The sequence below is a fragment of the Balaenoptera acutorostrata genome, chromosome 20 (genome assembly GCF_949987535.1).
Source record: "Balaenoptera acutorostrata chromosome 20, mBalAcu1.1, whole genome shotgun sequence".
NCBI classification, from domain to species: Eukaryota; Metazoa; Chordata; class Mammalia; order Artiodactyla; family Balaenopteridae; genus Balaenoptera; species Balaenoptera acutorostrata.
Window position 1 is genome coordinate 58,909,326 of NC_080083.1, and position 26,697 is coordinate 58,936,022.

General features: G+C 52.6%; 1 protein-coding gene across 7 annotated transcripts in view; it reads left to right on the forward strand.

Moving 5' to 3' along the window:
• The window catches only part of SLC39A11 (solute carrier family 39 member 11), a 426,195-nt gene extending 399,939 nt beyond the window's left edge, over positions 1-26,256 (forward strand). For all 7 annotated transcript variants that reach the window (XM_057535256.1, XM_057535258.1, XM_007185595.2 and 4 more), the window contains 3 exons: positions 20,853-20,951; positions 23,364-23,522; positions 24,587-26,256. In XM_057535256.1, the coding sequence (XP_057391239.1) occupies positions 20,853-20,951; positions 23,364-23,522; positions 24,587-24,665 (337 nt within the window). In that variant the 3' untranslated portion in view covers positions 24,666-26,256. The remainder of the gene's footprint in view (positions 1-20,852; positions 20,952-23,363; positions 23,523-24,586) is intronic.
• Positions 26,257-26,697: the final 441 nt, after the last annotated feature.

Sequence of the window (26,697 nt, forward strand, 5' to 3'; positions counted from 1 at the left end):
CACTGGTAGTTTCAGGGGAAAATGGTTCTTTCTCACCTGAGGCTAGATGTCCAAAGCTATGATGGGAAGAGCAGGAGGGGATGGCAGAACGAGGAGGATGGGATCTGTCACTTCTCTCCTCCCCCTGCCACTCTCGTCTGACCTCTCTCACCTGAACTACCATCCCCCTGCCGGCCACTCCTGCCTCCACCGATCCTCTACCCATGCCAGCATAGCGAAGGCTCAGAAACACCGTTCTGATCATGTGGCTCTTACTTCAAAGTCTCCAGCTGCTCCTCAGACAAGCACCAAATCCCCAACATCCGGCTCAGCAATTCCACTCCTGTTTTCTACCCCAAATAACTGAGACAGGTGTTCCGACAAAAAAGTGTGCACCCATGTTCATAGCAGCACTGTTCACAATGGCCGAAAGGTAGAAACCATCCACGTGTCCAGCCACAGATGAATGGATGAACAAAATGTGGTCGAGCCACACAATAAAATGTTGACTCAGCCATAAACAGGAATGAAGCACTGGCACAGAATTTAATACAGATGAACTTTGAAAACATTGTGACAAGTGAAAGAAGCCACCCACAAAAGTCCACATCTTGTGTGATTCCATTTATATGCAGTCCAGAGTTGGAAAACCCACAGAGACAGAAAGCAGATTCGTGGTTGCCAGGGCTGGGTGTCGTAGGATGTGTACCAGCATTATCCCCGGCTTCTCCACATTCGCTGTCAGTCACCTGTCTCCAGATGTGACAACCAAAAATGTGTCCAGACATGACCAGTGTTCCCCGGGAGGCCAAGTCGCCTCCTTGGTCTACGGAAATAGCGGGGAAAAGTCGCTTTCCCAGATGCCTGCAGCCCTTTCTGGAGCAGAGAACGCGTGCCCATGTGGTGGGAGGATCCCGCAGCAGGGCCAGGACCTGCCCGCTGAGAAGAGGGTCCTGCCTGGACACTGACATTGGCTGGGGCGTCCCGTGCACATCGATGCCTGGTGAAGGGTCCCTGAGACAGCGTCGCCGTGTGCAGCTTCTTGGAAGGCTCTGGAACCAGCCACAGTTCCCCTTCCCCAGAGCTCTGCCCAGGCAGCCTTGCTTGATGAGCCCAGCCGCCCCACGTGGGCCCGGCGGCTGCCCGTGGGGTGGACTCTTGAAGCTCGCATTGCCTAGCACTGCTCATACAGTTTGGGGGCAGGTAATTCTTCCTTCTCCTAAGCTGCAGAGGCCTGTTCCTCAGGTTTTCCTCTCTCAGAGACAATCCGGACGTGGGACACGTAACTGTATGGCTCTGTATCAGTGGTTCTCAAAGTGTGCGTCTTCTGGCAGCATGCGTGTCACCTGGGAGCTCATTAAAAAAGTAAGTTCCCGGAGCCCACCCCAGTCTCCGGGATGCTCCGGGCGTGGGCCCAGCAACCTGTTTTAACAAACCCTCCAGGTGATTCCGATGCACGCTGAGGTGTAAGGACCACCAGCCCCGCACCCCGGGATCCCTGCGCTGAGCCCTCATTTGCCCTGACTGGTAAACACATGCCCTTTAAAGACCGCCCTGTCACTTCTACTTTTAAACTTGCTCAGCTCAGGATGTAAACACAGTCAGTTGGAGATTCCCCCTCCCTTTTCTCCGGTTCCCTAGAGGAGATCCGAGTTGCCAGCGTCCCCCATCACTTGGCCGAGGGGAGAGGCATCTGGTCGGATGCCGCCCTTTCTCCCTGCAGTGTCCACCGTGATGTGACAGGGCCCACCTGGCACTGGGCATCGTCTCCATTTGGCCTCTATTGCTGGTTCCTGTGGTCCCGCTGTGACCTCTGGCCCTCGGGCTTATGCACCAACCCTCTTCCAGCCCACTGGCCCTCCTGACCCTGAGGCCCCACTTCCAGTCCACGGAGTCAGGGGCCCTGGCTGCCTTCCACCCACGACGCTGGGCTGTGACGCGTCTGTGAGCCGCTTCCCTTGGGTCCAGCCCCTGCTGCTGCTTCTTGCGCTGGGGGTCCCCGAGCCCACCCCCAGATTTGCGATTCAAGGACTCACAGGACTCAACATATAGTCGCGCTCACAGCTAAGATGTATTAGAGTGAAAGGGTACAACGCAGAATCCGCCAAGGGGAAAGGCACACGGGGCAAAGTCTGGAGGAAGCCAGACACAAGCTTCCAAAAGTCCCTTCCCTGTAGAGTCACCCAGGATGCACTTAATTCTGTGCATTGTGACAATACGTGCAAATTATTGTCCTCCTGGGAAGCTCATTAGAGACTCAGAGCCCAGAGATTTTACTGGGGGCCGGTCGCACAGTGCCCTCTGCCTACCATGTGCTAAAATTCCAGGCTCCTGGAAGGAAAGCAGGTGCTCAGCATAAACAATATTATTTGCACAAACAGCTTAGGTGCAGTGAACGCTCTTATCATTTAGGGAAAGTGTTCTATCAGCGGAGGGGACAGTTTACCATTCAAGTTCTAAGATGCCAGCCAAGTGCCAGCCTTGCAAACAGGCCTTTCTAAGGAGGCGAGCAGTCTCAGGCCTGCTCTGTTACCTCTTCTCTGCACACTGTAGATGATGAAAAGCAGTGAGCGTTTACTGAGCACTTACTGTGTGCCAGGCTCCATTTGCAGAATTTAAGCGTATTGACTAATTTCATCTGCCTCCCGGGCACCGTATTGGAACAATGTGATCATCCAGGCTACAGACACCATGTGCACTGGGAATCTTCCCCCTACCCCACCCCCCAGTTATCTGGAATTTCTGTGGAAGACACCTATTGGAGATTTTACTGTAGAAGGTGGCAAGGGGCTGGGGTCCCTCCCTGGACCACCCACCAGCGTCTAGGTTTCCATCACATCCACATCGACCCACCATTTCTTTTTCTTTTGTTTAACATCTTTATTGGAGTATAATTGCTTTACAATGGTGTGTTAGTTTCTGCTGTATAACAAAGTGAATCAGCTATACATATACATATATCCCCATATCTCCTCCCTCTTATGTCTCCCTCCCACCCTCCCTATCCCACCCCTCTAGGTGGTCACAAAGCACCAAGCTGATCTCCCTGTGCTATGCGGCTGCTTCCCACTAGCTATCTATTTTACATTTGGTAGTGTATATATGTCAATGCTACTCTCTCACTTCGTCCCAGCTTACCCTTCCCCCTCCCCGTGTCCTCAAGTCCATTCTCTACATCTACATCTTTATTCCTGTCCTGGCCCTAGGTTCTTCATAACCATTTTTTTTTTTTAAGATTGCATATACGTGTGTTAGCATATGGTATTTGTTTTTCTCTTTCTGACTTACTTCACTCTGTATGACAGACTCGATAAGTCCATCCACCTCACTACAAATAACTCAATTTCGTTTCTTTTTATGGCTGAGTAATATTCCATTGGATATATGTACCACATCTTCTTTATCCATTCGTCTGTCGATGGGCACTTAGGTTGCTTCCATTCGACCCACCATTTCTGATTTGCTTTCAACATGTGTGCCTTTACAGTTACTCCCTGTGCCAGGCAAATAATGGTTTCTTCCGCTTACAGCAGTCTTACAACTTTACTTGAAAATAAATTTGAAGAAAAGAAAGGGAGTTGACTTAAAGCAAGAAATCGTGCAAGAGTCGTGGGCGTGGCGAACGCTGTTAAGGTTGGCGGGAGTGATGAGGCCTGGGGAGGCCCGGCTCTAGGATCCCAGGAGACACGGGGCCCCTGCTGGGGTCGTCACTCACCGATAGCACTCAGAGAGCAGCGGCTGGAGACCTGGGTTCTCTTCTCTGCCAGTTTCCTCGGCCTCATAGGGATGTGCCCAGCCTGTCGGCATTGAAGCTCTTCCCGGGATGTCTTGTCACAGGGGGAGCCAGGAAGACACAGGAGGCGTTTGGGTGGTTGAACATGTCTGCCGTAGCTACAGAAGGGAGCGTGGTGGCCTGTTGATGACTGACACGTTTTACATGTATGTGGTGGGGGGAGGGGCTCTTTTTCACGTGTGTGTGTGTGTGAAACTATTGTTCTTTCTATAGATGGATGAACACGCTCTCATACACACTACACACACACACTACACACACACACACTACACACACACACACACACACACGTGTGCGCGCACTTCCCCCCCACTGAACCATTAAGATCTACATATAATAGCCAAGGAATTCTTTGCAGTTACTGACTTGGTCCAGAGAGAAAAGGACGCCAGACATGTGTCAGAAGCCAGCCATTCCTTTGAAAATACCGGGAACCTCTTTTGAAGATCATTAAACAGCATTCATGTTTTAAACAAACAGGGATCTTCTTCAATGTTTGTGCTAGGTCCCACCCTGCAGTGGGATATTGGTGATAGATGGCTTCATGATACGAAATGCTGCTCATAATCACAGGCTACGCCCCGCCTCTGCCGTAAACTGGAAGATCCACTGTCGCTCTGCCCTGTGTGCAGAGTGTGGTGGGCGGCATAGGACGCATGGGTGAAGCCTTTGAGCTCTGGAATCAGCAGACCTGAACTGGGATTTTAGCTGTGCGACTGCGGGCTGGTGAACTTGGGAGAGAGATTTAGCTCTCTAAGCCTCAGTTTCTTCATCTATAAAATGGGTTGATAGCACCTCCTCCATCGGGTCACTGCCAGGGTGAACCCAAAGGATGCCTGGACAGTACTCAGTAAGTCACAGTGGTGCCCTGGCTGTGGTTGCTGTTAGCCGGGCCCCTCTGCAGTCACCGCCAGGCATTTCTAAAGGAAGTGGCTCTGATTCGGGGTGGCTGCTTCGCCCACCGTCTTGGTGTCATCAGTAGCACGTGCACAGCAGCGGGCGCGGAACCTTCCAGCTGACGATTATCCATACTGAGAAGCCAAGAAAACAGAGACATTTCCCAGTGGCGAAGCTCTGAGTCTCCAGCTAGCTAGAAAGCAACCCAAAAATACACAGCACAAGGACGAAAAAGCTTCCTCTTCCTTCAGATTTCTTTCCAGCAACTCGCCTGGTTTTCTTCAGGTCCAGTCTGCACCCAGGGGCAGGGGACTGCGGGCTCCGGGCCGTGTGCCTTCAGTGCTGTTAGGGTTCAGAGTAGAAAGTGGTATCACCGACGTCGATGTTCTGAGTCTTGAGGACGTGCTGTTGTTTGAGGGCAAGGGTTCAGGGCTGGGCTTCAGGGCTGTAACTTCCTGTGTTCCTGTACTTTTAAGAGAAGTCTAAAGAAGGATGCTGAAGGATGACCAGACACCCCAACCCCAAGGTCTTCTGTATTCGTCCCCCTTGTTCGCAGGACATTGACCCAAAGCCTCCCTGTGGCAAACCTGAGTCTTCCTGTGTTCCAGGTTGTCCTGGCCATCAAGCCGTTGACGTCACCAGCTGTGAAGTTGCAGGTGTAGAGAACCCCACGTTTCCCTGCCTGCTCTCCCCCTCCCTGCACTGCTGAAGAGCTAGCAGGAAGTCCCGAGCCCCTGAAACTCCTTTCATTTGCAAAGGAATATCCTCCCTCTTTGTTCTGGGAGCCCAGACTGGTTGTCAGACTGACTACATGTTAAGGGGTAGTAATCTCTTCCCGGCCACGGAAGGGTGGAGGGACGGAGGGTCAAGCACGTTCTAACTACATGCACACAGCCAGTGATTTCCCACCAGAGCTCAAAGCTCCTTGTTCAGTTTGCATTAAGCTTGCGGTCCAGTTACTTTCCCTGGAGGAGGAAGGGGCGGAGGAGGAGGGGGAGGTGGTGTTCAGCTTTGAACTTGGTACACAGGCCCCGAGGATAACTGAAGGTATAGTTCGGTCTGAACAAGGGAGGAGCGGGGGAAAATGTCCCGGTTCTTTAAGTTTTGCGTTGGCCGAGAGCCAGGCAGAGAAGGCAGTGTGGCAGCGACTGCCGTCGAAAGCTATTGAGAGCATATGTTATTCAGCCGCGGAGCATTCAGCTTCTGAGATCGTGCCCAGAAGATTGTTTTGCGGCTGCAAAAGAAAGGAGCCTTTCAGCCCATCTCGTGTGGCCTGTGCTGCAGTTTTCGCTGAGCAGCCGTTTCGGAGTTTCCTCTTGGCATGATCGGTTTATGCCGTCCAGATGTGCACAATGCGATGGTCTTGGTTTTTTGGCTTTCCAGATGTGCACAGACAGGAAAATGAGCTCTGGCCAAGGCGGGGGCCTGTCTCTGCAGCCCCTGGACTCTGGACAACCCACAAGGCCATCATCGTATGGGAGCCACAAAGCTTAGGGTCTGGAAAAGGGCTTGTGGGTCGCCCAGTGTGACCTCCTTCCTGTACAGCCGAAGACACCAGGGTCCAGGGAGTTGTGACATGCTCACTGCTGACTGACTGCCTGCGTCTGGGAGCCGACAAGACCTCAGCCTTTGCTAGAATTCACTGGCCCCTGTCTGTACGTAGGTCTGTTTCATCGCTGTGCGCACCTGGCACTCTTCTAGGTGCTCAGGACACGTCGGGGAACAGACAAAGGTTCCTAGCTTGTTCTGATGCCAGGTCAGATGGGAGGGTGACAAAAGAACAATCAACATAATAAAAAATGAGTACATTATACAGTAGGTTAGAAGGTAAGAGTTGCTGACCAAAAAAGAACAAAAAAGAAAAATAGACTAGAGTTAAGGGGGCATGACAGTGCTGGGGTGGTTTACATTTTAGAGAAGGGGATGAGGGTGGATTTCACTGAGAAGGTGGCTGTCTTAGTTATCTATTACCGTATAACAAAGTAGCTCAAAGATCATTGGCTCAACCCAGTAAACATTATCTCACTTTTTTGTGTGTGTGGGTTAGGAATTCGAGAGCGGCTCTGCTGAATGGTCCCCCTGCTCAGGGTCTCCCTTGAGGTTGCAGTCAAGAGGCCAGCCAGGGCTGCCGTCGTCTGAAGGCTGGACGGGGGCTGGAGGATCCGCTTCCCCAAGGTGGTGCCCCCGCACGGCTACTGGCAGGAGGCCTCAGCTCCTTGTCCCGTGGGAGCCCCCTTACGGTTGCTTGAGGGTCCTCACAACATGGTAGCTGGCTTCCCCCAGAGCTAGTGGTCCAGAGAGACAGACGGGAGCTGCAGTGTCTTTTATGACCCAGCCTTGGAAAAGTCATACGGCTCAGTCTTGTTTTTGTTCTTTTGGCTGCGTTGGGTCTTCGTTGCTGCGCACGGGCTTTCTCTAGTTGCGGCAAGTGGGGGCTACTCTTCGCTGTGGTGCGCGGGCTTCTCATTGGAATGGCTTCTCTTGTTGCGGAGCACGGGCTCTAGGCACACAGGCTTCAGTAGTTGCAGCACATGGGCTCAGTAGTTGTGGCTCATGGGCTCAGGAGTTGTGGCACACTGGCTTAGTTGCTCCGCGGCATGTGGGATCTTCCCGGACCAGGGCTTGAACCCGTGTCCCCTGCATTGGCAGGTGGATTCTCAACCACTGCACCACCAGGGAAGCCCCGGCTCAGTCTTTAAAAAGGTGAAGTGGTGAGGCACAAATACCTGAGAAGGAATGTTCCAGTAGAAGCGTCCCCTGAGGTGGGAGTAGCCAAGCACATTTGAGGAAGGGCATGGAGGCCGGAAGCTGGAGTAGAAGGAACCAGGGGAAGAGTGTACCCGAAGAGGCCAGGGAGGAATGGAGGGCAGGAGCACGTGGGTCACCAAGGCCATGGGAAGGACCTGGGCTCTGCCTCCGAGTTAAATGTGCAGCCGGGACAGTGTTCTGAGCAGAGAAGCATCATAAGCAGACGTAGCAGACGTAGCAGAGAATAGACTCTAAGGGCAAGGGGAAAAGCAAGGAGCCCAGTAAACCAGGGAGAAGATGGTGGCGGGGGTGGGGGGGTCCCACCTGGCTCACTGGCCACGTGTACTGTTTCTCCCTGAGAGAGGAGGTGTGGGAAAGGGCTTGGAGTCCAGCACCGTTTCCCCGACTGCAGTGACCCAGGCTGTCTTCTCAGGTTTATCACTCACCCTTTCTAGGCCTTGATTCCTACGTGTACAAAATGGAAAACGCACTTATACCTCCTAAGTGAAAGAAATAATAAATGCTTTTAAAGGCACTTTAAAACGCCCTTTAGAAGAAAGTGCCAAAATGCTGGAAAATGTTTTAGTGGTTTGCAATGGTATTTCGTGTGCTGGAGAACGAAATGTTTTAGTCCCAAGCCCTCCCCTAAAATGTTGATCTGGACTTGATTACAGCGTTCAGTGAATAGGAGAGCAGAGGGACGAACTTAGGTATCCTGAGGAAATACCCTATATAGGCACACCTCAGAGACACCAGACCCCTGCCACAAAGCGAATCACATGAAATTTGGGGGTTCCCAGTGCGTGTCAAAGTGATGTTTACACTCCGCTGTCATCTGTTAGTTGTGTAATAGCGTGATATCTAAGAAAACAATGTACATACTTGAATTAAAAAAATATAAACAAAAAATTACAGTAGTAACATCCAAGATATTACATACAGATCACCATGCCAAATGTAGTAACCATGAAAAAGTTTGAAACATTTGCGAGAATTGCCAAAATGAGACACAAAGACACAAAGTGAGCAAATGCTGTTGGGAAAACGACGCCGATAGACTTGCTCAGTGCAGGGTCACCACAAACCTTTAATCTGTAAAAAACAAAAAAAAACCGCAATATCTGCGAAACACCAGAAAACGAGGTGCGCCTGTACAGAGGTCCAAGGTACTAAGGAGACTACCGACATGCCAAGTTCACGGGAGATGAGAATGCAAAGCCCTTGCATCCAAACCCCCAAATAACCCTCGACTGGGGTCTTACACGGCCGCCTAAACTGTTGATGTGAAGTTCAAAAGCAGGCACCCCTGAGCTTCGCGGGTTAGAGGTGAGGATCATGACTCCTCTTGGGGCCAGGGCAGTGAGGAGCAGGAAGCCCAGGGCTGAGGGGCTCTTGGGTGCCGGTACTGTTCCGTTTCTTGATCTGGGTGTGGGTTTCATGAAATTCAGCAAGTTTCTGAAAAGACATCAAGCCAGCCACTTATAATATGTGCTCTTCTCTGCACGTACATTCAGCTTCAATGAAACATCTTTATTAAAAGGAGGTTATGCTCTTCCCAAAAGTCTGACCCCCACCCAGGACTTGAATTCCTGCCTTTATTCTAGAGTCCCTATATTTTGCTCAAATGCATTGTGTTTAAAATAAGAGTGATATTTCTTTTTTTTTTAATAGATTTTTTAAAAATTTATTCATTTATTTATTACTTTTGTTTGGCCGCGTTGGGTCTTCACTGCAGTGCGCGGGCTTCTCATTGCGGTGGCTTCTCTTGTTGCGGAGCACGGGCTCTAGGCGTGCGGGCTTCAGTAGTTGTGGCACGTGGGCTTCAGTAGTTGTGGCTCGCGGGCTTAGTTGCTCCGCAGCATGTAGGATGTTCCCGGACCAGGGCTCGAACCCGTGTCCCCTGCATTGGCGGGTGGATTCTTAACCACTGTCCCGAGAGTGATATTTCTTGACCTAACTATAAAAAAAGTTAAAGTTTAATTATTTCTGATAAGTATACCACGCTGGGTTTATTTTCTAGCAGGGTTAGTGATTTGTATACACATGGACTTTTCTTGGTTCTCTCCTGGAGCAGATGGCTTAAAAATAATAATAATAAAATAAAATTCCAAGTATATTAGGGAGAATTAACCAAAAAAATTGTTGCTCTCGGCCACCGGCACCTCATATCAATTCACGGATGAGAAAGCACAGCTTAGTTTTGCCTGTTTAGAGACTTTCTGTAAATAGAATCACAGAGCATTTTACTGGTTTGTGTCTAGCTTCTTTCAGTCAAAATTCTGCCTCTAAGATGCTTCACCCTGTAGCATGGCACTGGAGGTTATTTATTCTCACTGCTGTGCACTGTATTCCATTGTGGGAACGGAACACGATTGATTGATTGATTCTGTCTTGGACGGGCGCTTGCTTCATGTCCAGTTTGGGGCCATTATGGATAGGGCTACTGTGAACCTCCTAGTACATGTCTTTGAGTGAATATATAAGCATACTTCTCTCAGGTACGTACCCCTGGGTGCTTTTCACATCGCGTAAGGCAGTCTCATACCTGGTCTGTGCATAGGCTTGACTGACTTGCTGGGATACTTATCAGCTAGAGGTCCCCAGGGCATCCCTCGGGGACCTAGAGATCCCCTAGCTGTGTGTAGGCTTCTCTGCTTTCTGACAAGGAGAAGTGCACAGAGGTGGCCTGAATCACCCGCAGACACCACCCTGCCTTGTGGCTTGGCTTCCTGGGGCTGCTCCCCGCCCACTTTGGGGAGGGCGGCGGACTTGTAGGGAACCCATGGGTCATCTCACCTTTCCAGCCCGTGGCAGTAAGCCTCCCAGAACAGAAAGAAGGGGTGGGGGAAGATCCCTTGCGTGCTAAGCCAGCTCCACTGAGCAGGTAGGGCCGGGCAGCCCTGCGGGGAGCACCCAGCCCACCTGCAGGCTCATCAGACACCTCAACGAGCTGCTCGAGTGGGAAGCCGGTGATGTCACCGCAGAGCCTGAACAATCAGGCCTTTCATGGCAGGGTGATAACAATCAAAACAGTATGTAAGGGCCTGCCACGCAAGAACACACACGCTCATGGCTCATGGGAGGATCTGAAAGCCGAGGTGAAGCAGGTCTTGTCAGGAATATGCCAAGCTCCTTGCATACTCAGCCGGCCAGAGGACGTAGCCTGGAGAGCCAAGCTGCGGGTTGCAGGGACGCTCACTTGCCAATTTTCAGAGAAAACCAGGACTCTCTCTACCACCTCCCCAGGACGCCTCACCTCCAACCCCAGAACTAACGCCTACACTGAGCATAATCTGTGCTTGGGGCTCCAGCAGGAATGCCCCACTGCACAACTCCGGGGCTGCCATTCACCGAGCACACGGCGTGCCCCCAGAATTGTGCAGCCTTGAGCTTCGGAAGCTACTGCCTTTGGGACAAGGGAGCAGAGGCCTGGTGGTTCTCAGGCGTTGTTTCTACCTTGAATCCCAGGAATCTGTCTTGCTTGAGCTAAGCTCCCTGGAAGACTCGACTCCACTGAGCCTAGAAATTCTCAAATAAGATGCACAAGATCAGAGGTTCTTCTTGCGCAGTCTGAGCAGTTTCCGGTGTTCAGATATTTGCTGCAGAAGCAAGTTCACCTAAACTCTTGCTTACTCTGGGTCAGTTGTTCTTAACCAGGGGACATTTTGCAATGTCTGGAGGTGTTTTTGGTTGTCCCCACTAGCGGGGTGCTACTGGCATCTAGTGAGTAGAGGCCAGGGGTGCTGCTAGACATCCTACAATGCCCAAGACGGGCCCTCACAACAGAGAATGAACTGGTCCAAAATGTCAAGAGTGGCAAGGTCAAGAAGCCTGCTGTAGATAGGATGTTCTGACCCCGTTAACCCTGGAGGCCACTTGTTAACATCTGCCCCACCTGGCCTTCTCTCCTGTCTACCAGAGCGGGCCAGAGCCTCAGCTCACTGGTCCAGCAGGCATGAGGCAGCACCTGCTTCTCTGCTGGGGCTTTGAGCCCAGGTAACTGTCTGTGTCCACGATGCTTTGATGGGTCCGTGTGAGGCCCAGAGGACCCGAGGCTTATAGAATAGTGGTTAAGAGTACCCTCTGTCACTTCCCAGCTGGGTAGCCCTGGAGACAAGTCACTGAACCTTGTGCATCACTTTCCCCATCTGTAAAATGGGGATAATGATGGTAGGAAACACTTAGGAGTTGGTTGCGAGGGTGAGGTGTGTTGCTACATGTAAAATGCTTCCAACCATGCCTGAAACTTAGTAACACTCCATAAACGGCAGAGATGATTATCATCACTCTCATTCCAGCCGGAGGACCTTAGTCTCCCTCTGACGGGCGTGGTAACAAAAGAGAAGCTGGTTTCCGCCGCAGGTTGTTGCAATGGGATCTGTGCTGCTCCTGGCACCGGGTTTGTGCTGCTGCCGACCCTTGCTGAAAGCTTTCCCCAAGCTCAAGGCCCGAGACATACATTCCTTTTTTTTTTGGCTGTGTGGCATCTTAGTTCCCCGACCAGGGATCGCACCCACGCCCCCTGCAGTGGAAGCGCGGGGTCTTAACCGCTGGGCCTCCAGGGAAGTCCCCTGGAGACATTCTTAAGTGAAAGGCTTGAGTGGAGATGGCTAAGGCATGGATTTCAAGGGAACCCCCTTCAAGGGTCTCATTCAGCACAGGGGTCGGTCTCCAAAGATGGGTGTAAACTCCTGGGATGCAACCTCATACTTGACCTTGCGAAGAGCCCTGGGGTGGAGCTGGGGCATTTAGCACTTGTCCTGAAAAGCCGGCAGACTCAGCTGTGCACGGGAAAGATTCTTAGAAGATGATGCCAAGGAGAGACGGGCTTTGACTCCAAAGCACTTTCTGCTCTTGTTTGTGCGTTGGCTTTAAATCGAGGAAGGGGAGAGAAGGGCAGGCCTGGACTGCCCTGCCCTAGCATCTCACACTGATGCTTCCATCGTCGCTTCTTCCTGTAGCAGAAGCATCTCCCCATCTCTCTCTAGCTATCGAAAGGCTCCCCACCCTTCAAAGTCCATCTTGAGTGCCACCTTCTCCAGGAAGGATTCCCGGATCACCTTCCTCCCTGTAGGCTCTGTGCTTCTCTTATGGCCTTTGGCAAGCTCTGTGCTACCCTGTAGGCATTTGTAGGCGGGTTTCTTCACCCGCTATTAGGTTGTAAACCCCTTGAAGTTGGGGGCCCTTCCCAACATCTTCGTGTGCCGCGTGAGCTCTCACACATGGCTGGGGCTCAGTGCTGGATTCTGGGGTCACTCCTGAGAAGAGGGTCCCCACTGGCCGCCAGCTGCTATGGCCAGCCTTGGTTCGGACCCGGAGGTCACAGAATCTGGAAGGGTTAGGAGCATGAGCTGGAGGTGAAATTCGTGTGAGGTCGGAAAGGCCACCAGGCTGCGGGGACCGAGGGGCCTGAGTGTCCGGCTCATTCAGGAGCCTCGGGCAGTTTTCACGCAAGCTGCCGTTTAAGGAGCGTCCACTCTGGGCTGTGAGCTGTGCCCGGCACTTCACAGAGACTATCCCCCATCCTCAGAAGAGCCCTGAAAATGGGGCAGTTTATGCCCGATTTACAAAGTAAAAGCCGACACGACGCAGCGGGTCACAGCGGTGCACCTGGGGATGCAGGCAAGTCACACTGCCTGCAAAGACCTTGAACTTCTCTGTGCTTTTGTTTTCTACTAACAAAGAAGGTGTTGAACAAGGGGACTCGGAAGGCCCCGCAGCCTGGGTGACTTTTAACTCTGATGTGGAGCTGGAGCTGGGAAGGCAGCCCCTGGAGGGAAAGGGGGTCAGGCCTCTAAGAAGAAGCAGAAGCACCTGCCCACTGGGGTGGCCTTCCTTCCTGTCGCCCACCTCTTGGGATGACTGGTATCTGAAGGTGAGGGTGGGTAGCACCACCCCGCCCAAGCTGGCAGCCTGGAGGACCAGCATTGCACCTCAGAGGCCCTGGCCATCTGCCCCTGCGGGCTGGGAGAGCAAGGAATACGAGAGGCAGTGGAGGGGCACCTTGGGGCTCTGGCTTCCGCCCTTGCATCCAGACTGGGGCGTGGGCACCCACTGCCCCGCCTGCGCCTCCTTGGCACCCCCCATGGGCCCAACCCACTCTGTCTGCAGAGAGTCAGTACCTGGGGGTGAGCCCCGTGCCTTCCCTGCCCCCTCCAGGTCCCCCCAGCCCCGGGGTTTCCAGCTGCCTTCTAGCCCCAAGCAGGCTGACCAGTCCCCTTGTGTCCCTACCCCAGACGGAGAGCAAAGTGCCTGCCGCTTGTCACTGCAGGGAGGCCACCTCTCCTGCCCCTGCCGTGCCCGGCCAGCTCGGGGCTGGGCTGGAGACAGAGGGCCACACTCATTGTGGACCAACCTGACGCTCCTGGGGCTGGTGAGGGCTGGAGGGAGATGTATCTGACGGGTCCAGGAGCGGTTGGAACTTGCGTTAGACCATCAGCAGCGTTGGATAGTGAAAAACGACAGCAACAACAACAAAACAACATCTCAGCTTCCAAGATGGTGTGCACATCCTCTGCGGCAAATTAAAATTCTCACCCAAGTTTGCCTCTGCCACCCACCAGGCTTCTGGGTGCTTCCAAGGATGACCAACCTCATCCCAGTTGGCCCCGGACAGCCCTCGTTTCAGCACCGAACGTCCAGTGTCCCAGGAAACCGGGGCAGTTGGGCACCCCAGTTACCATCACAAAACTCAGACTGCAGTCGGGGAGTTGTGACTTTTACGCGTTTGCTTACGCTGCAGACGGGGGGGCTCTGAGGTTAGGGAAGCCGTGGCTGCTCACGTCCTCCCCCAGGTCAGGGGAGGAGAGAGGTTTTGTCTTCTTCCTTCCCGCCATTCTCTCTTCCATCTTGGCATGTGAAAAAAAAAAAAAAAAAATCTCCTAGGAAATGAACTTTAAAAACAGCTGGACTGGGTCTGCCCTTCCTAGAAAAGTCAGGTTCTTAAGGGAGAGGAAAAGAGAAGTGTGAACAGTCCAAGCCAAATCCAGCTCCCCTGCAGAGGTAACCCTTCTGGACAGACCCTGGGCTCACCTACCCAGAGCCCCTGCACGTGCAGCCCAGCCCCCAGGAGCCATCACCCCCCACCACTGCCCCATGACACCCTGCCCTGAACCCTCCCTCCTCCTTCCCCTCTTTTCCCTCCACTTGCTCTCCCCCCTCTCCCCGCCGCCCCGCCCCGTTCTCCCATAGACAAGCCTTTCCCGGCCCTGTTCTCCCATAGACAAGCCTTCCCCGGCCCTGTTGTCCCATAGACAAGCCTTTCCCGGCCCTGTTCTCCCATAGACAAGCCTTTCCCGGCCCTCCTCGCAGGATTCCCTCCCTCGTTGCTCCCTTAAGTCCCGGGGAACAGGTCACCGTGGAGCTTGACTTGTCACCAAAGGGCAGGGACCCTGTCAGGGACAGCCTGTAGTTTCTTCCTTAAAGAACCCTTCATTCCCACTTCCCTCTCCCTGCCGCTGACTTGCTGAGGTCCAGACTGGTCATGGTGCCTTTGTGCCCCTGCCCGGAAGAACAAGACACACAAGGCAGGGGCCTCGAGTCTTCCGAAGGGCCAGGGTTTGGGCTTTTCCTGTTGCGCTTTTTTTTTTTTTTTTTAACATCTTTATTGGAGTATAATTGCTTTACAATGGTGTGTTAGTTTCTGCTGTATAACAAAGTGAATCAGCTATATATATACATATATCCCCATATCTCCTCCCTCTTGGGTCTCCCTCCCACCCTCCCTGTCCCACCCCTCTAGGTGGTCACAAAGCACGGAGCTGATCTCCCTGTGCTATGCGGCTGCTTCCCACTAGCTATCTATTTTACATTTGGTAGTATATGTTAGTCCATGCCACTTTCTCACTTCGTCCCAGCTTCTCCTTCCCCCTCCCCGTGTCCTCAAGTCCATTCTCTACGTCTGCGTCTTTGTTCCTGTTGCTTTTGAATCCTGCTTGGAATCTTCATAGCCCATCCTGGAAAAGAAGCCTCTCATTCGGGCTTTCCCTTCCCAAGTGTAAAGGATGGAGGGGAGAGCCCAGCAAGCCCCATGCCCTGGGGAGGCCGGCAGGGGCAGGGTGTCCATAGGTGTGGAGGCCACGGGGGGAGCACAGTGAGGCTGCAGGAGGGAGTGAGCGCGCCTGGAGCAGCCTCCGCGCCCAGCGCCCGTGGAGGCTGCACGCCCACCCCTGCCAGCCAGTCACGGCCCCCACTGCTCCTAAGTCAGCTCTGAGCTCGGGCTTCCGAGGGACCAGCCCTGCTCCCCTGAGCCCCGGCTTCACTGCTGCTCCTTCGCACCTGGACACACGGTGGCCATTATCCCCTATCACTTTTGTTGAAATGTCCTGTGTCCCCAGTGGCCCTCCACTTTGATGCTCCTGCGGTTTCCCAGGATCCCCTCCAGCGCCCCGACCTAGTCTGCAGGCCGCCTGACTCAGTCACAAGTGGCCGCTGGTGTCCTCGGCTCCCAGCAGGGGCTGGCCCTGGCATGCTCCTTTGTTGGGTGTCAGGTAGCAGGGCGGGGGCTCCTGAGTTGGAGGTGGGCGTGGCCGCCATCCTCATCCTCATCCCCTTTGATAACTTCTTAGGCCAGTGGTCCTCGACGTGGTCATCACGTTCCTGAAACCTGCAGACCCGCTGCCTGACGCCACAGCTTATCAGAATACCCAGGGGGTTTCATTCGATTTCCTGAGCTGATGCAAGTGGAAGAGCAGAGTAGAGGGTGTGGAGGGGACTGAGCCCTTCCATGGGGTCACCCCTACAGCCGCGCAGCACACAGAGGCCAAGGGAACATGATGCACCGGTGTGTGTGTGCAGAGGACAGCCACGTTAAGAAGGGACGTATACGAAGGCGGGAAGGGCAGAGAAGCTGCAGTCCAGCCCTTGCTCTGGGCTGCAGGAGCCCAGGTGCACTCAGGAGAGATTCCACGGTCGCCCAGTGAGGCGGTGCCCTGCTGACAAAGGTTGGCAGGATCCCGAGGGTGTGGTGCCTGGCTGGGTTGGCAGCCCCGTGCCAGAGCCGGGGCAGGGCCCAGGGAACGCGGCTCACCAGGCGTAGAAGAATGGGGTTTCTGTGCTGCTTATCAGGATGACGGCTCCCGGGCGGGATGCAAGGAGGCCCCAGAGCCCGCCCAGCGACGGCCGCAGTCACCCCCAAGTCATGGCAAGGACTTTGAACGGGGGACCCCACCTCCGACTCACTGGCGACATGGGGCGGCAGCTCCCTCCCCGGTTAGGTCTGGGGTGAGTCGTGCGCCCGCCTGTGGGCACAGGGGACAGGCGGTGGCCTTGCACAGCGAGCCAGCTGCAAAGTGCTGTCAGACGAGGGATGTAAGGCCTGGACAGACACCTTGACCTTCCTCGTTGAAAGAAACCTTGGACCTTTGCAAAAGGTCAAGGAGCTGGTTGTATTCACTCAACCATCTGGGGGGCAGTGAGGGGATAGTGAAAAGGTTTGGAGGAAAAAGACCCCGCTGTGAGGGTCGGTCCAAGAAGGCAGGGCAGGGGCTAATGAACTATTGGCAAGGATTTGCCCTTAAGGTTCACTCCATCACCAGAAATATATTTCAAATGCTCCCCACTCCTGGAATAGGAGGTCAGGGTCAGCTTGGGCTATGAAAGTGACAGCAGAAGCCTCTAGAAGAGGCTGTATTCCTGCCCAGGGCTGGTGGGAGCATGCTTGTCAGGGTCCTGTAACTTGAGCAAGGCTGGACAAAGTGACCCAAAGCTGGGTTTGGATTCCTAGACCCGGGACCCAGGAGGTGAGAAGAGGCGAGACCCTTGACTCTGATCCCCAAACCAGCCCCTAGCCCCACCCCCCGAGGCCGGCTCTCATCCTCCCGCCCCTGACAACAGAGGTGTTTGTCCTCGGGCCTTTTGAGGCAAGAAAGGACACTCTTGACCCTTTTACCCTGCCCTTTAGACTGGCTGGGGAGTGATGGCTAGGGACTCAGAAAGGGGGGAATCCTAGCTGGCCAGCAGGGCTCACCGCCTTGCACACATGACTGTTTAGAAAGCAAAGGAGCAGAACAGCAGCTTTTGCCTAAAAATCACAAGCCACATTTCTCTCTGGACCCTGTCTAATTTCTCCTACTCTCGTTGTCTCCTGTGAAATTGGGGCAGATCTGGGCTGCTGTGGAGAAGGTGTGGGCCAAGGTTCACTCCCAGCCCTCACCTGGCAGAGGTACTTCTGCCTCGGACAAACTCTCAAGGGTCACCCAGAGGCGACCCTCTAGGCTCGTCATCCACTGCAGATGTCCATACTCAGAAAGGCAGCAGGACAGTCAAGTCCAAGCTCATCAAAGTGCCCCGTAAGCCCTCCCAGCAGCTCATGTCCCTTCTGTGTCAAGGGGAGGATCCATCTCTGGGCACTTCCTGGGTCTCAGCGGGGATGGACCCTGGAGGTGACCAGGGGACGGATGCCCGCCCAGGGGAATCATGAGTCCGGGGCTCCTGGGAGTTTTTGTGCCCTGCGAACAGACTGACCAGCACGCAGGAGCACGGTATCAGAAAGACCTCCATGTTCACAGCGGCTCTCCAAGGAGGTACGCTTGGCCTGTCCAACCTTACAGGGGTGTAAATGTCTCACAGAAGTGTCAACAAGAACAAATGAACGAGTGCTGGTGGGGATGTAAGCACAGGTGGGCCAAAGTCAGATCTGTCTGACGCAGGACTTGGCAAGGGCATGAGTCTTGACCCAGGGCGGCAAGTACTCTGAGCCTGTCTCGGAAATGGGACCTGTGAGTTCTTGGGAAGACCTCCCAGATGGAAAGGGTTCAGCCCCACCCTGGCCCAGCTCTGCTTCCTGAAGCTGAGTCAGTCCTCTTGTTGACCCTGACTGTCCTACAGTCAGTCCCATTCTCTGTCACCCCTCCTGTCATCAGCTCACACTGGGACCTTAGTGATAACGCTCACCTCCACCCCACAATAGACTTTGATTAGGCCCTCAGGACACGCCAGCTCCTGTGTGCCGAGGGCTTTAGAGGGCCCGTCCAAGGTCATCATCCTGGCAACCCTGGGACGCCGGGGGTTGTATTGTTCTTTGAATTTCACGGCGGGGGGAATGGAAGGTAGCACAGCCAACATATCGTGGGCCCAGGAGTCGAACACAAGAAGACGAACTGCAGAGCCCAAACTTTAACTACTGTGTGCCGGGCGGCGAGGACCTCGGGGTGGTGCGGGGGGCTCATGGCCCAGGGTTGTGGTTCCGTCTTGTCGGATCTTTCTGTACCCCTCAGGCATTAGGGCAGGAGTCTGCCAACTCTGCAGCCCGTGGGCCTAATCCGGCCCCCGAGCTGCTTTTATAAATAAAGTTTTATTGGAACTCAGCCATGCACTTTTCTTTACATATTGGCTGCTCTCCCATTGCAGTGACAGAGTTGAATAGTTGCAACAGAGACCCGATGGCCCTCAAAGCCTAAAATATTTACTTACTGGCCCTGTTTGCTGTCCTCTGGCTCCTGGGATGAGGTCAGAGCATGTCTGAACCCCTCCCTCTCTAAGAAGTAAAAGGAGAGAGCTGCCTTAGGTAACGTAGGCAAGGATGCCAGTAACCTTGCAGGGGAGGTCAGCGCCCACTGAGCGGTACCGCCAGGGGCCCTTTGTGGACATGCCAGGCGGGGTGTCTTCCTGTCTGCCCACTTCATCTTATGAAGAGTTTTGCCTGGCTTTGGGGGGACACGCTCAATGACCCTGGCAGCCCTAAGCCACCAGAACAGTTCCTTTATCAAAAGACTAATAATAATTTTTCAGAGGCTCATTGTCACTTTGATGCGCTGGTGGGGGGATGCTGAGGGGAAACATCATGAAGTTGTCCAGAAGGGACAGGATGAGAGTTGATTAAATGAAGCCCATGCAAGATAAATGTAAGTCCAAGATTCTGGAAGGGTCAGGATCTTCCTAAGAGTCTCCTTGACCTGGCAGGTCCCAGGTGGAGGCTCCCTCCTCCCAAGATGTCTGGAGCTATGAGTCCCGTATGAAGGATGCATGCGTGAGTTGGGGGAATAAAAGAAAACACAGGCTGAGTTTCAGGCCCTCAAACAAAAAGGAGATGAAATATTAAACACTGGGGATTATCGTAGGTATTCTCTGCTGGAGGTAGAACAGGAGGCTGTGGCCTAATGGAAGTGTGTCCCTGTCCCAGGATCTTGGGGTGGGTGAGTGGGCAAGGAGGACAGGGTAGAGCCGGCTGCTGGTCGACAGCACTCCCTGGCCGCTGTCCAGAGCTCATGGGTGGATTCCTGTTGGCAGCAAGGTAGACGGACGTGAGCAAATTGACCGGAAAGCCAAGTGACAGTGGAGTTTCCCTTTTCTATCCAATCCATCCACAACTCCCTCAGGCCACATCCCAGCATTGCTTGCCAAGCGGCACCCACATCTCATGCCCTTGAGATCCTTAGTGACCAGGTGAGTCCTCGTGGACCTGTCCAGCCAAGGTAGAATCTCGTCTGGGGAGATACCCTAAAACTGCCTTCCTGTTGCCTTCAGACTGACCCTGTTTCCTTCCCATCTTGCCTTTCCTTCCTCTGCCAATGGACATGCAGTTTAGTCATGGTAGTTTGCTGCATGGGGAATGAGGGTTCTTAATTTATGTGCGTGCCTGGGGACCTCCCTGGGGGGTCACGTATCGCTTTTGTCCCCGTCTCTTTCTGTTTCTCCTTCCCTTGTACTCCAATACCTGGTTTGTGTGCAAAGCAGGCTCTCAAGGCTTGGCTCTGACCAAGTGACCAATTCGCAGAGCCCAGCCCCTATGTGTCCTGCAGAGGCAGGAGGGCAGAGGGTCACCGTGAGCTCCCCGGGGGCCCCAAGAAGTGCAGTGCCAGTGCCAGAGCAGCATGCAGAGCGCCCATGGGGAAGCCCAGCCCAGACCCAGATCTGGGTCCCCATCGGAGTCTGCATCCATTCTTCCTTGTCCCGTTTCTGAAGTTGCTTCTGGACAAAATGTGATCTCTCCATCTCTATGCCATAAGGGAATGGAACCCCCAAAGTGCTGGACACCTCATATGTGCTCGGGACTTTATAGGCATGAAATCAGGCCATTGGGTGACAGCAATCCTTCATGGCTGAAGTTAGTATCCCCACGTGACCCCTTGCACGTTACATACAAAGATCCGAGGTGTAGAAGTTCAACGATTTGTGCAGAGTCGTGCAGCTAAGTGGCAGAACTCGAGTTCTCCTAACACCCAACCAGCGTGCTCCCCGCCGTGCTGTAAGGTCCAGAAACATGGAGCATCTCCAGGGACCAAGGACAGCGTGAAGCGGGGAGGACCCGTGTCCCCCTCCTCCTCGTGTTCTCCACCTGCACGCATGCCCTAAGCTTTCCCCTTGCCTCCCCTGTCACAGGGATCCCCTGGGGCCTCTAATACCATAGGAGGGCATTGGACAGAGGCCAGGGCCCCCGTCTGTGTGGGCGCTCCGTTCTGGACATCCGCCTTCACGTGCCTTCTTGGTCTTTCAGGAATTTAGCCATTGGAATTGGGATCCAGAATTTCCCGGAGGGCCTCGCGGTCAGCCTCCCGCTGCGAGGGGCTGGATTCTCCACCTGGAGAGCCTTCTGGTAAGTGCTCCAGATGCCCACTGTCGGAGGCCAGGGTCGGGTCCGATGTGGAGCTCAGAGCAGTCCTCCTGCGGGCAAGAGCAGCCTCTTCTGGCCCGGAAGTGAATCCAGAGCTTCTGGAAACACCAACAACCTGGTTGAATGCTGCACCCCCAAAGCTGGGAGAAACCTCCAGAAACTCATCTCTTGACCTTCAGCCCGTGTTTCCTATTTCCAAAACCCCTCCAGGGATAGACACGCCCACTCTGTGGGGTTTTCTCTCTCGGGTGGGGAGAACCAAGGCAGACCTTGTGTCCACTCTCCCTGTCCCATGCCCTAAGGAGACGCACTCACCACAGCCTGTCCTCAAGAGTCATCCCATTAGCTCCTGTCGTGACCCTTGTCACAGCGAAGACCAGGATTATGTCAACAGCATCTGGGAAGGTGATGCCTGTGGTACTCACGCTTCGTGTTTTCATAGCCCCCAACGGGCTTTCCAGTCTGTTCCCTAATTTTACCTTTTCAGTGACCTGTCAGGTAAGGCCCCAGGTTTCAGAGGAGGGGATCATGGCCCGGAGTGTCACCAGCCAGCTCATCAAGTGGTGAGGCCGAGGCTGCAGTCTCTTCTGCCCCTCAGCTCAGGACTCTGAGCCTCAGAACCCCTCTTTATGGAAGGAGCCGCCGCTCTAGAATGTACGCTGAGAGCACGCAAGGACCGCTCATAACAACAATTAAGAAACGCCTTCCATTTTATAGGGCCTTGTGACTTACAGGTTCTTGCATATACTTAAATCATTTTAGTTCCATCCTGTGTCATCTCTTTCTCTGTTGCTGGAGACTACGGAATAGAGGTTTCGGGGGAAGGGCAGAGCAAGATGGCCCTAGAAATTTTTTTCAAATGTGAGTTCCGTGAGCCCGGAAGCCGTGACTGCCATCTCATACAGGAGAGACTCCAGGGGCGAGGAGGGGAGGGAAGGGGGGTATCTGTGGTCAGTGTCCAGACCCTGAGATTAAAGTGTTTGTTTAACTGGACACACTCAAGAGCTGCAGAGTCTGCAGGCCCATGCGTGCGAGCACGGAGCCAGGAAGCGGTGGCCCCTTGGAGGATGCTACGGTCCAAACAGTGTCTCCCCCGTGCCCACCGTCTGCTCCTGGCCGGGAAGAAGTGGGGGGAGGTGGGAGTCCACAGTCCTATCCTGTCATCTGGGGAGGAATGGAGGGGAAGTTGTCTCTCACCCCCATTTTACAGATGAAGGGGCTGAGGCTCGGAGCCAGTAATATCTTGCCAAGTGCCCACAGCAAGGAACAGTGGGAAAGATGTCCCAACACCTCGTGTATTGGTGTTCAGCCTGTACAGGAGTCTCTTGGCGGTAGGGCTTAGCCGTGGGGTTCAGGTACTGGCTTACCTCCTGGCACTGAATTTTCAGGGCTCATGTAGACTGCTGTTTTAATCAGGGCTCATGTGATTTCATCCTATAGAAACCCACTCTCACTAGCTCAAATGAAGGGAGTTTTTGAAAGGAGAAATCTCACCTTAATCCAAGATGGAGGGTAGTGGGGACAGGCCCTCACTATATACACGGCCAGGTAGGTCCACCTTGTCGGCAGAGGTAGGTGGGTACAGCTCCTTCAGAAGGGGTGCCGTTGTGGCCGGAACCCCCAAAGATACCAGGCACAGCCGTCCTTGGGAAATGTCCATACCACTCCTCGTCAAGTGTCCTATCCTTCAGAAGACCATGTAGCCGTCAGCCAGTGAATGGGTATATAACATGTGGTGTATCCACACAGTGGGATATTATGCAGTCATCAAAGGAATGAAGTCCTGATACTTTTTACAACGTGGATGCACCTAGAAAACAGGATGCTAAGTGAAAGAAGCCAGTAAAAAGGATCACCTATTGTATGACTCCGTTTATAGGAAATATCCAGAATAGGCAAGTCCCTGGAGACAAAAAGCAGATTAGTGGTTGCCAGGGGCTGGTGGGAGGGAGGAATGGGGAGTGGCTGCTAGTGGGTGTGGGGTTTCTTTCTCGGGATAATGAAAATGTTCTGGAATGAGATGGTGGTGAAATGGCTGCAACCTTGTGAATATACTAAAAACCACTGAACTGTACACATTAAATGGGTGCACCATTTGGTATGTGAATTATATCTCAGTAATGTCGTTATTTTAAAAGGACAATGTGGGAAACTTAAAGCTCTAAAATAAACCTGGGAGGGGTGTCTCCTGTAACGCTGTAATAGGGAGTTGGGAAAGGAGACAGAGGTGGTGTAAAAACAAACAAACAAAAAACAGCGGAGTGCTCTGGCACTGCCATGCCGATCCGATGTGGAAGACAATGCATGGTTTTCTAGAACTGAGTCAGCAGTCTGAGCGTGCCTGTGTCTGCTTGACCCTCCCCGCGGTGGGACGTGTCTCTGTTCTCTCCTTAGGTACGGGCAGCTCAGCGGCATGGTGGAGCCTCTGGCCGGGGTCTTTGGTGCCTTTGCCGTGGTGCTGGCGGAGCCCATCCTGCCCTATGCTCTGGCCTTTGCTGCCGGCGCCATGGTCTATGTGATCATGGATGACATCATCCCCGAAGCCCACATCAGGTGGGAGAGCTTCCCCTCCCTCACCTGTCCTTCCCTCTGTCCCAGCCCGGCTGGCCCCCACCTCTGGATCTTCCCTGTCTTTATTTGCTACTCTTTTCTTTACTCCCACCCCTTCCAGCCCCGTCCCAAGATCATCCTCACCCCCTCCCCAACTGCGTTCTTTGAAACTAAAAGAGGAATAACGGCCAGGTGGGTGGAGAGTCAGACCAGGTGATATTAGGCAGTGGCATACATGCCCTGCCCTCCACCCCCAATGAAACAGACTATTATTTTCATATATTCTCTCTCTCTCTCTTTAGATTTATCTGGGGCTGGAATGAGGGAGAAGTGAGCTCTTAAATGTTGACCACAGCTATTCATTCAGGTTCTCATTGTCTAGCTATAGGCCAAGTGTTGGGGATGGAGGATTCCTCTCTTTGTTTCGTTTTGGTTTTTATAGAAGAATGATTTTGAGGCTAGTATTCAAGGTCAGATTACATAATATCTTCAGGAAATCATTGCTGCTTTTTATTATTCAAGCATGGGTTGCAGAGCCATGATAGGTGACCTTGAGTAAGTTACTTACTTCTCTATGCCTCAGTTTCCCCACAGTAAAATGGGGATAATAATAGTACTGATTTCATGTGTTTATCCTTTGGTATTACATGAGTTACTCAGTTTGCCTGGCATATATATCGTAAGCCCCAATAAATGATACTTATTATTTATTGAAGTATGGTTAATTTACAATGCTGTGTTAGTTTCATGTGTACAGGAAAGTGATTCAGTTATACATATATATATATATAGATGGATAGATAGATATTCTTTTTCAGATTCTTTTCCACTATAGGTTATTACAAGATACTGAATATAGTTCGCTGTGCTATATAGTAGGTCCTTGTTGTTTATCTATTTTATAAATAGTAGTGTATCTGTTAATCCCAAGTCAATATTATTATGACTATTATTAATAGTAGTAGCATATTTCTCTTGGAATTGGACATTGCGGAGGATGCTTTCAGCCTGGACGCGGTCCCGCAGTGCATCAAGGTCTTCCTTTTCTTCCTTTCCTTCCCTCCTAGTGGTAACGGGAAACTGGCGTCCTGGGCCTCCATCCTGGGTTTTGTGGTGATGATGTCGTTGGATGTTGGTCTGGGCTAGTTGCTGAAGTGCCTCGGACCCCGGGAAAGGCAGCACGAGGAAACGGCCGGGATTGGCTTCTTCAGGACCACAGCCTCTTTCTTCACATCAAAACGTTTTTCCTTTCCCTCCTTTTTGTCTCATTATCCTGATTGACTCTGATTATGACAATTTTTAGTTTTCTTTTAAGGGAGATAGTGGTTTTATTTGGAATTTCAGGTAGTCACGGAACTACAGATTTTTTGCTTGGCCACTACATGGAATCTTTCTTCGGTGGGAAAACCAAGGACCTACAGATCAGGGAAGTCTCTGCTTTTGTACCTTTGGTCTCCCTCACTGGACTCAATGGCAACTCCTCAAGGTCACCTACAGAAGCAAGCTACCGAGAGAGAAGTCTCCCAAGCATCTTCGCCTAGTGACTCAGAGCAGAATGGCCAGGACAGCTCTTGCCTGTCCTTCCCGATCTTTTACCGTTGATCCTCTGTCCGTCAAGACTGGAACAGGAGCATCATGGACAAAGCAACCTACTTCCCAAGGCCCAAGGAGGAACATGCCTTCTTCTGCCTCCCCCAAGGGGGGGTGGCTGCATGGGGCGAGACACAGACAAAGGGAAGAAAATCAGCTAGTCTTTCTCTCTTTCTCTTTTTTTAAGGCAAAGATTGACACTACTGAAGTTAAGGGAATTAGGACAACTGTGAACACACAGTGAGCCCTGTGAAAAGAGGACAGGGTAGAGCTTTGATCGGAGACCTCTGCTCTCTCTGGATTCCAAGAGCAAACCGGTTTGCCGTGGTTTCCAAGTCCCCCAGACATGTGTTTTGATAAGCTTATAGGCTTCATTTTTCTAAGAGACTTGGGGACACCAGCAAACTGCTAGAACTCAACTCCTTCATTTACTTACGGAGGGAGCCACTTAAGCTCATTTAAGTGAACGAAAGACATTTGGAATCTGCACTGGGTCCTTCTCTGTTGACTATTCGGTAACTTATAACCTGACCCAGAGCTCTTAAGCTGCTTTGCTGGATTTTGGCCAGAGAGCTCAGGATAAGACAGGAAAAGGGGTAGGAAAAGAAGAGGTATTTTTTACATTTCCCTTTTAAAGTAAATTTGAGTCAAGTCATCATTCTAAAATGACCCTAAAGAATGACTTGAACGAGACTACTCCCTTATACACACAGCTGCTCCATCAGGGGTGACATAACTTGTCTGCTTCCAACATAGCTAAGGCCTGCCGTCCTCACTGGTTATAGGAGCCTTTGGGACCTTGAGTGGGCTCTGCTGACAAGGCAGGCAGCCCAGGAGGCAGGTATTCAGACACTGTGTTATCAGTGCCTGCCCTGCGTTTACATGTCTCATTGCTGCCAAGGGTGAATACTCTGTTCTGGGAATGCCCTATAACCCTACGCTAGATCTATGTACGTTCTTCCGGAGCACTGATGATCAAAAGTGAAGACACATGCAGAGGCTTGATTGGTGGAGATTCGTTGGTTTGGTGGTTGGCATATGGGTATTTTTATGTCTTTGTATGTCGTTCTACATAATGCAGACTTCTTTCTGATGGACAAGACCTCATAACTGTGATTAATACCAATAAAGGGGATATTGTTGTGGATGACCTGTGCTACGTCCAGTCCTTCTCAAAGCTGCTTCTTTCCAGGGTTGATCATATAAGAACTAACTAAAGTTAGTCCTAATATCTACCCTACCCAACACCAGGGGAAGCAAAGGAAAGAGCTCACATGAGAAGGGCTAGCTAGATTCACGGTTGCAGACAACAGCATCCAACTCCAGCTTACTTAGGCAAAGAATTTAATGGAAGGTTATCAGGGAGCTCATGGGATCTATAGAGAATCGGGCTTGAAAATGGGTTGGATCCAAGAAAACTAGAGGTCTGGGACTATGGCCCAATCGCATCTCAAACACAGCTTGATTTGGATGCCATGGTCCCTCGAAACTGGACCATTACTCAAACTGCTGCCATCACCACCATGGGAAAGAGCTCTAAAGTGACCCTGATTCTCTGTGTCCTGGCTTCACATTCAGCGTTCTGAGC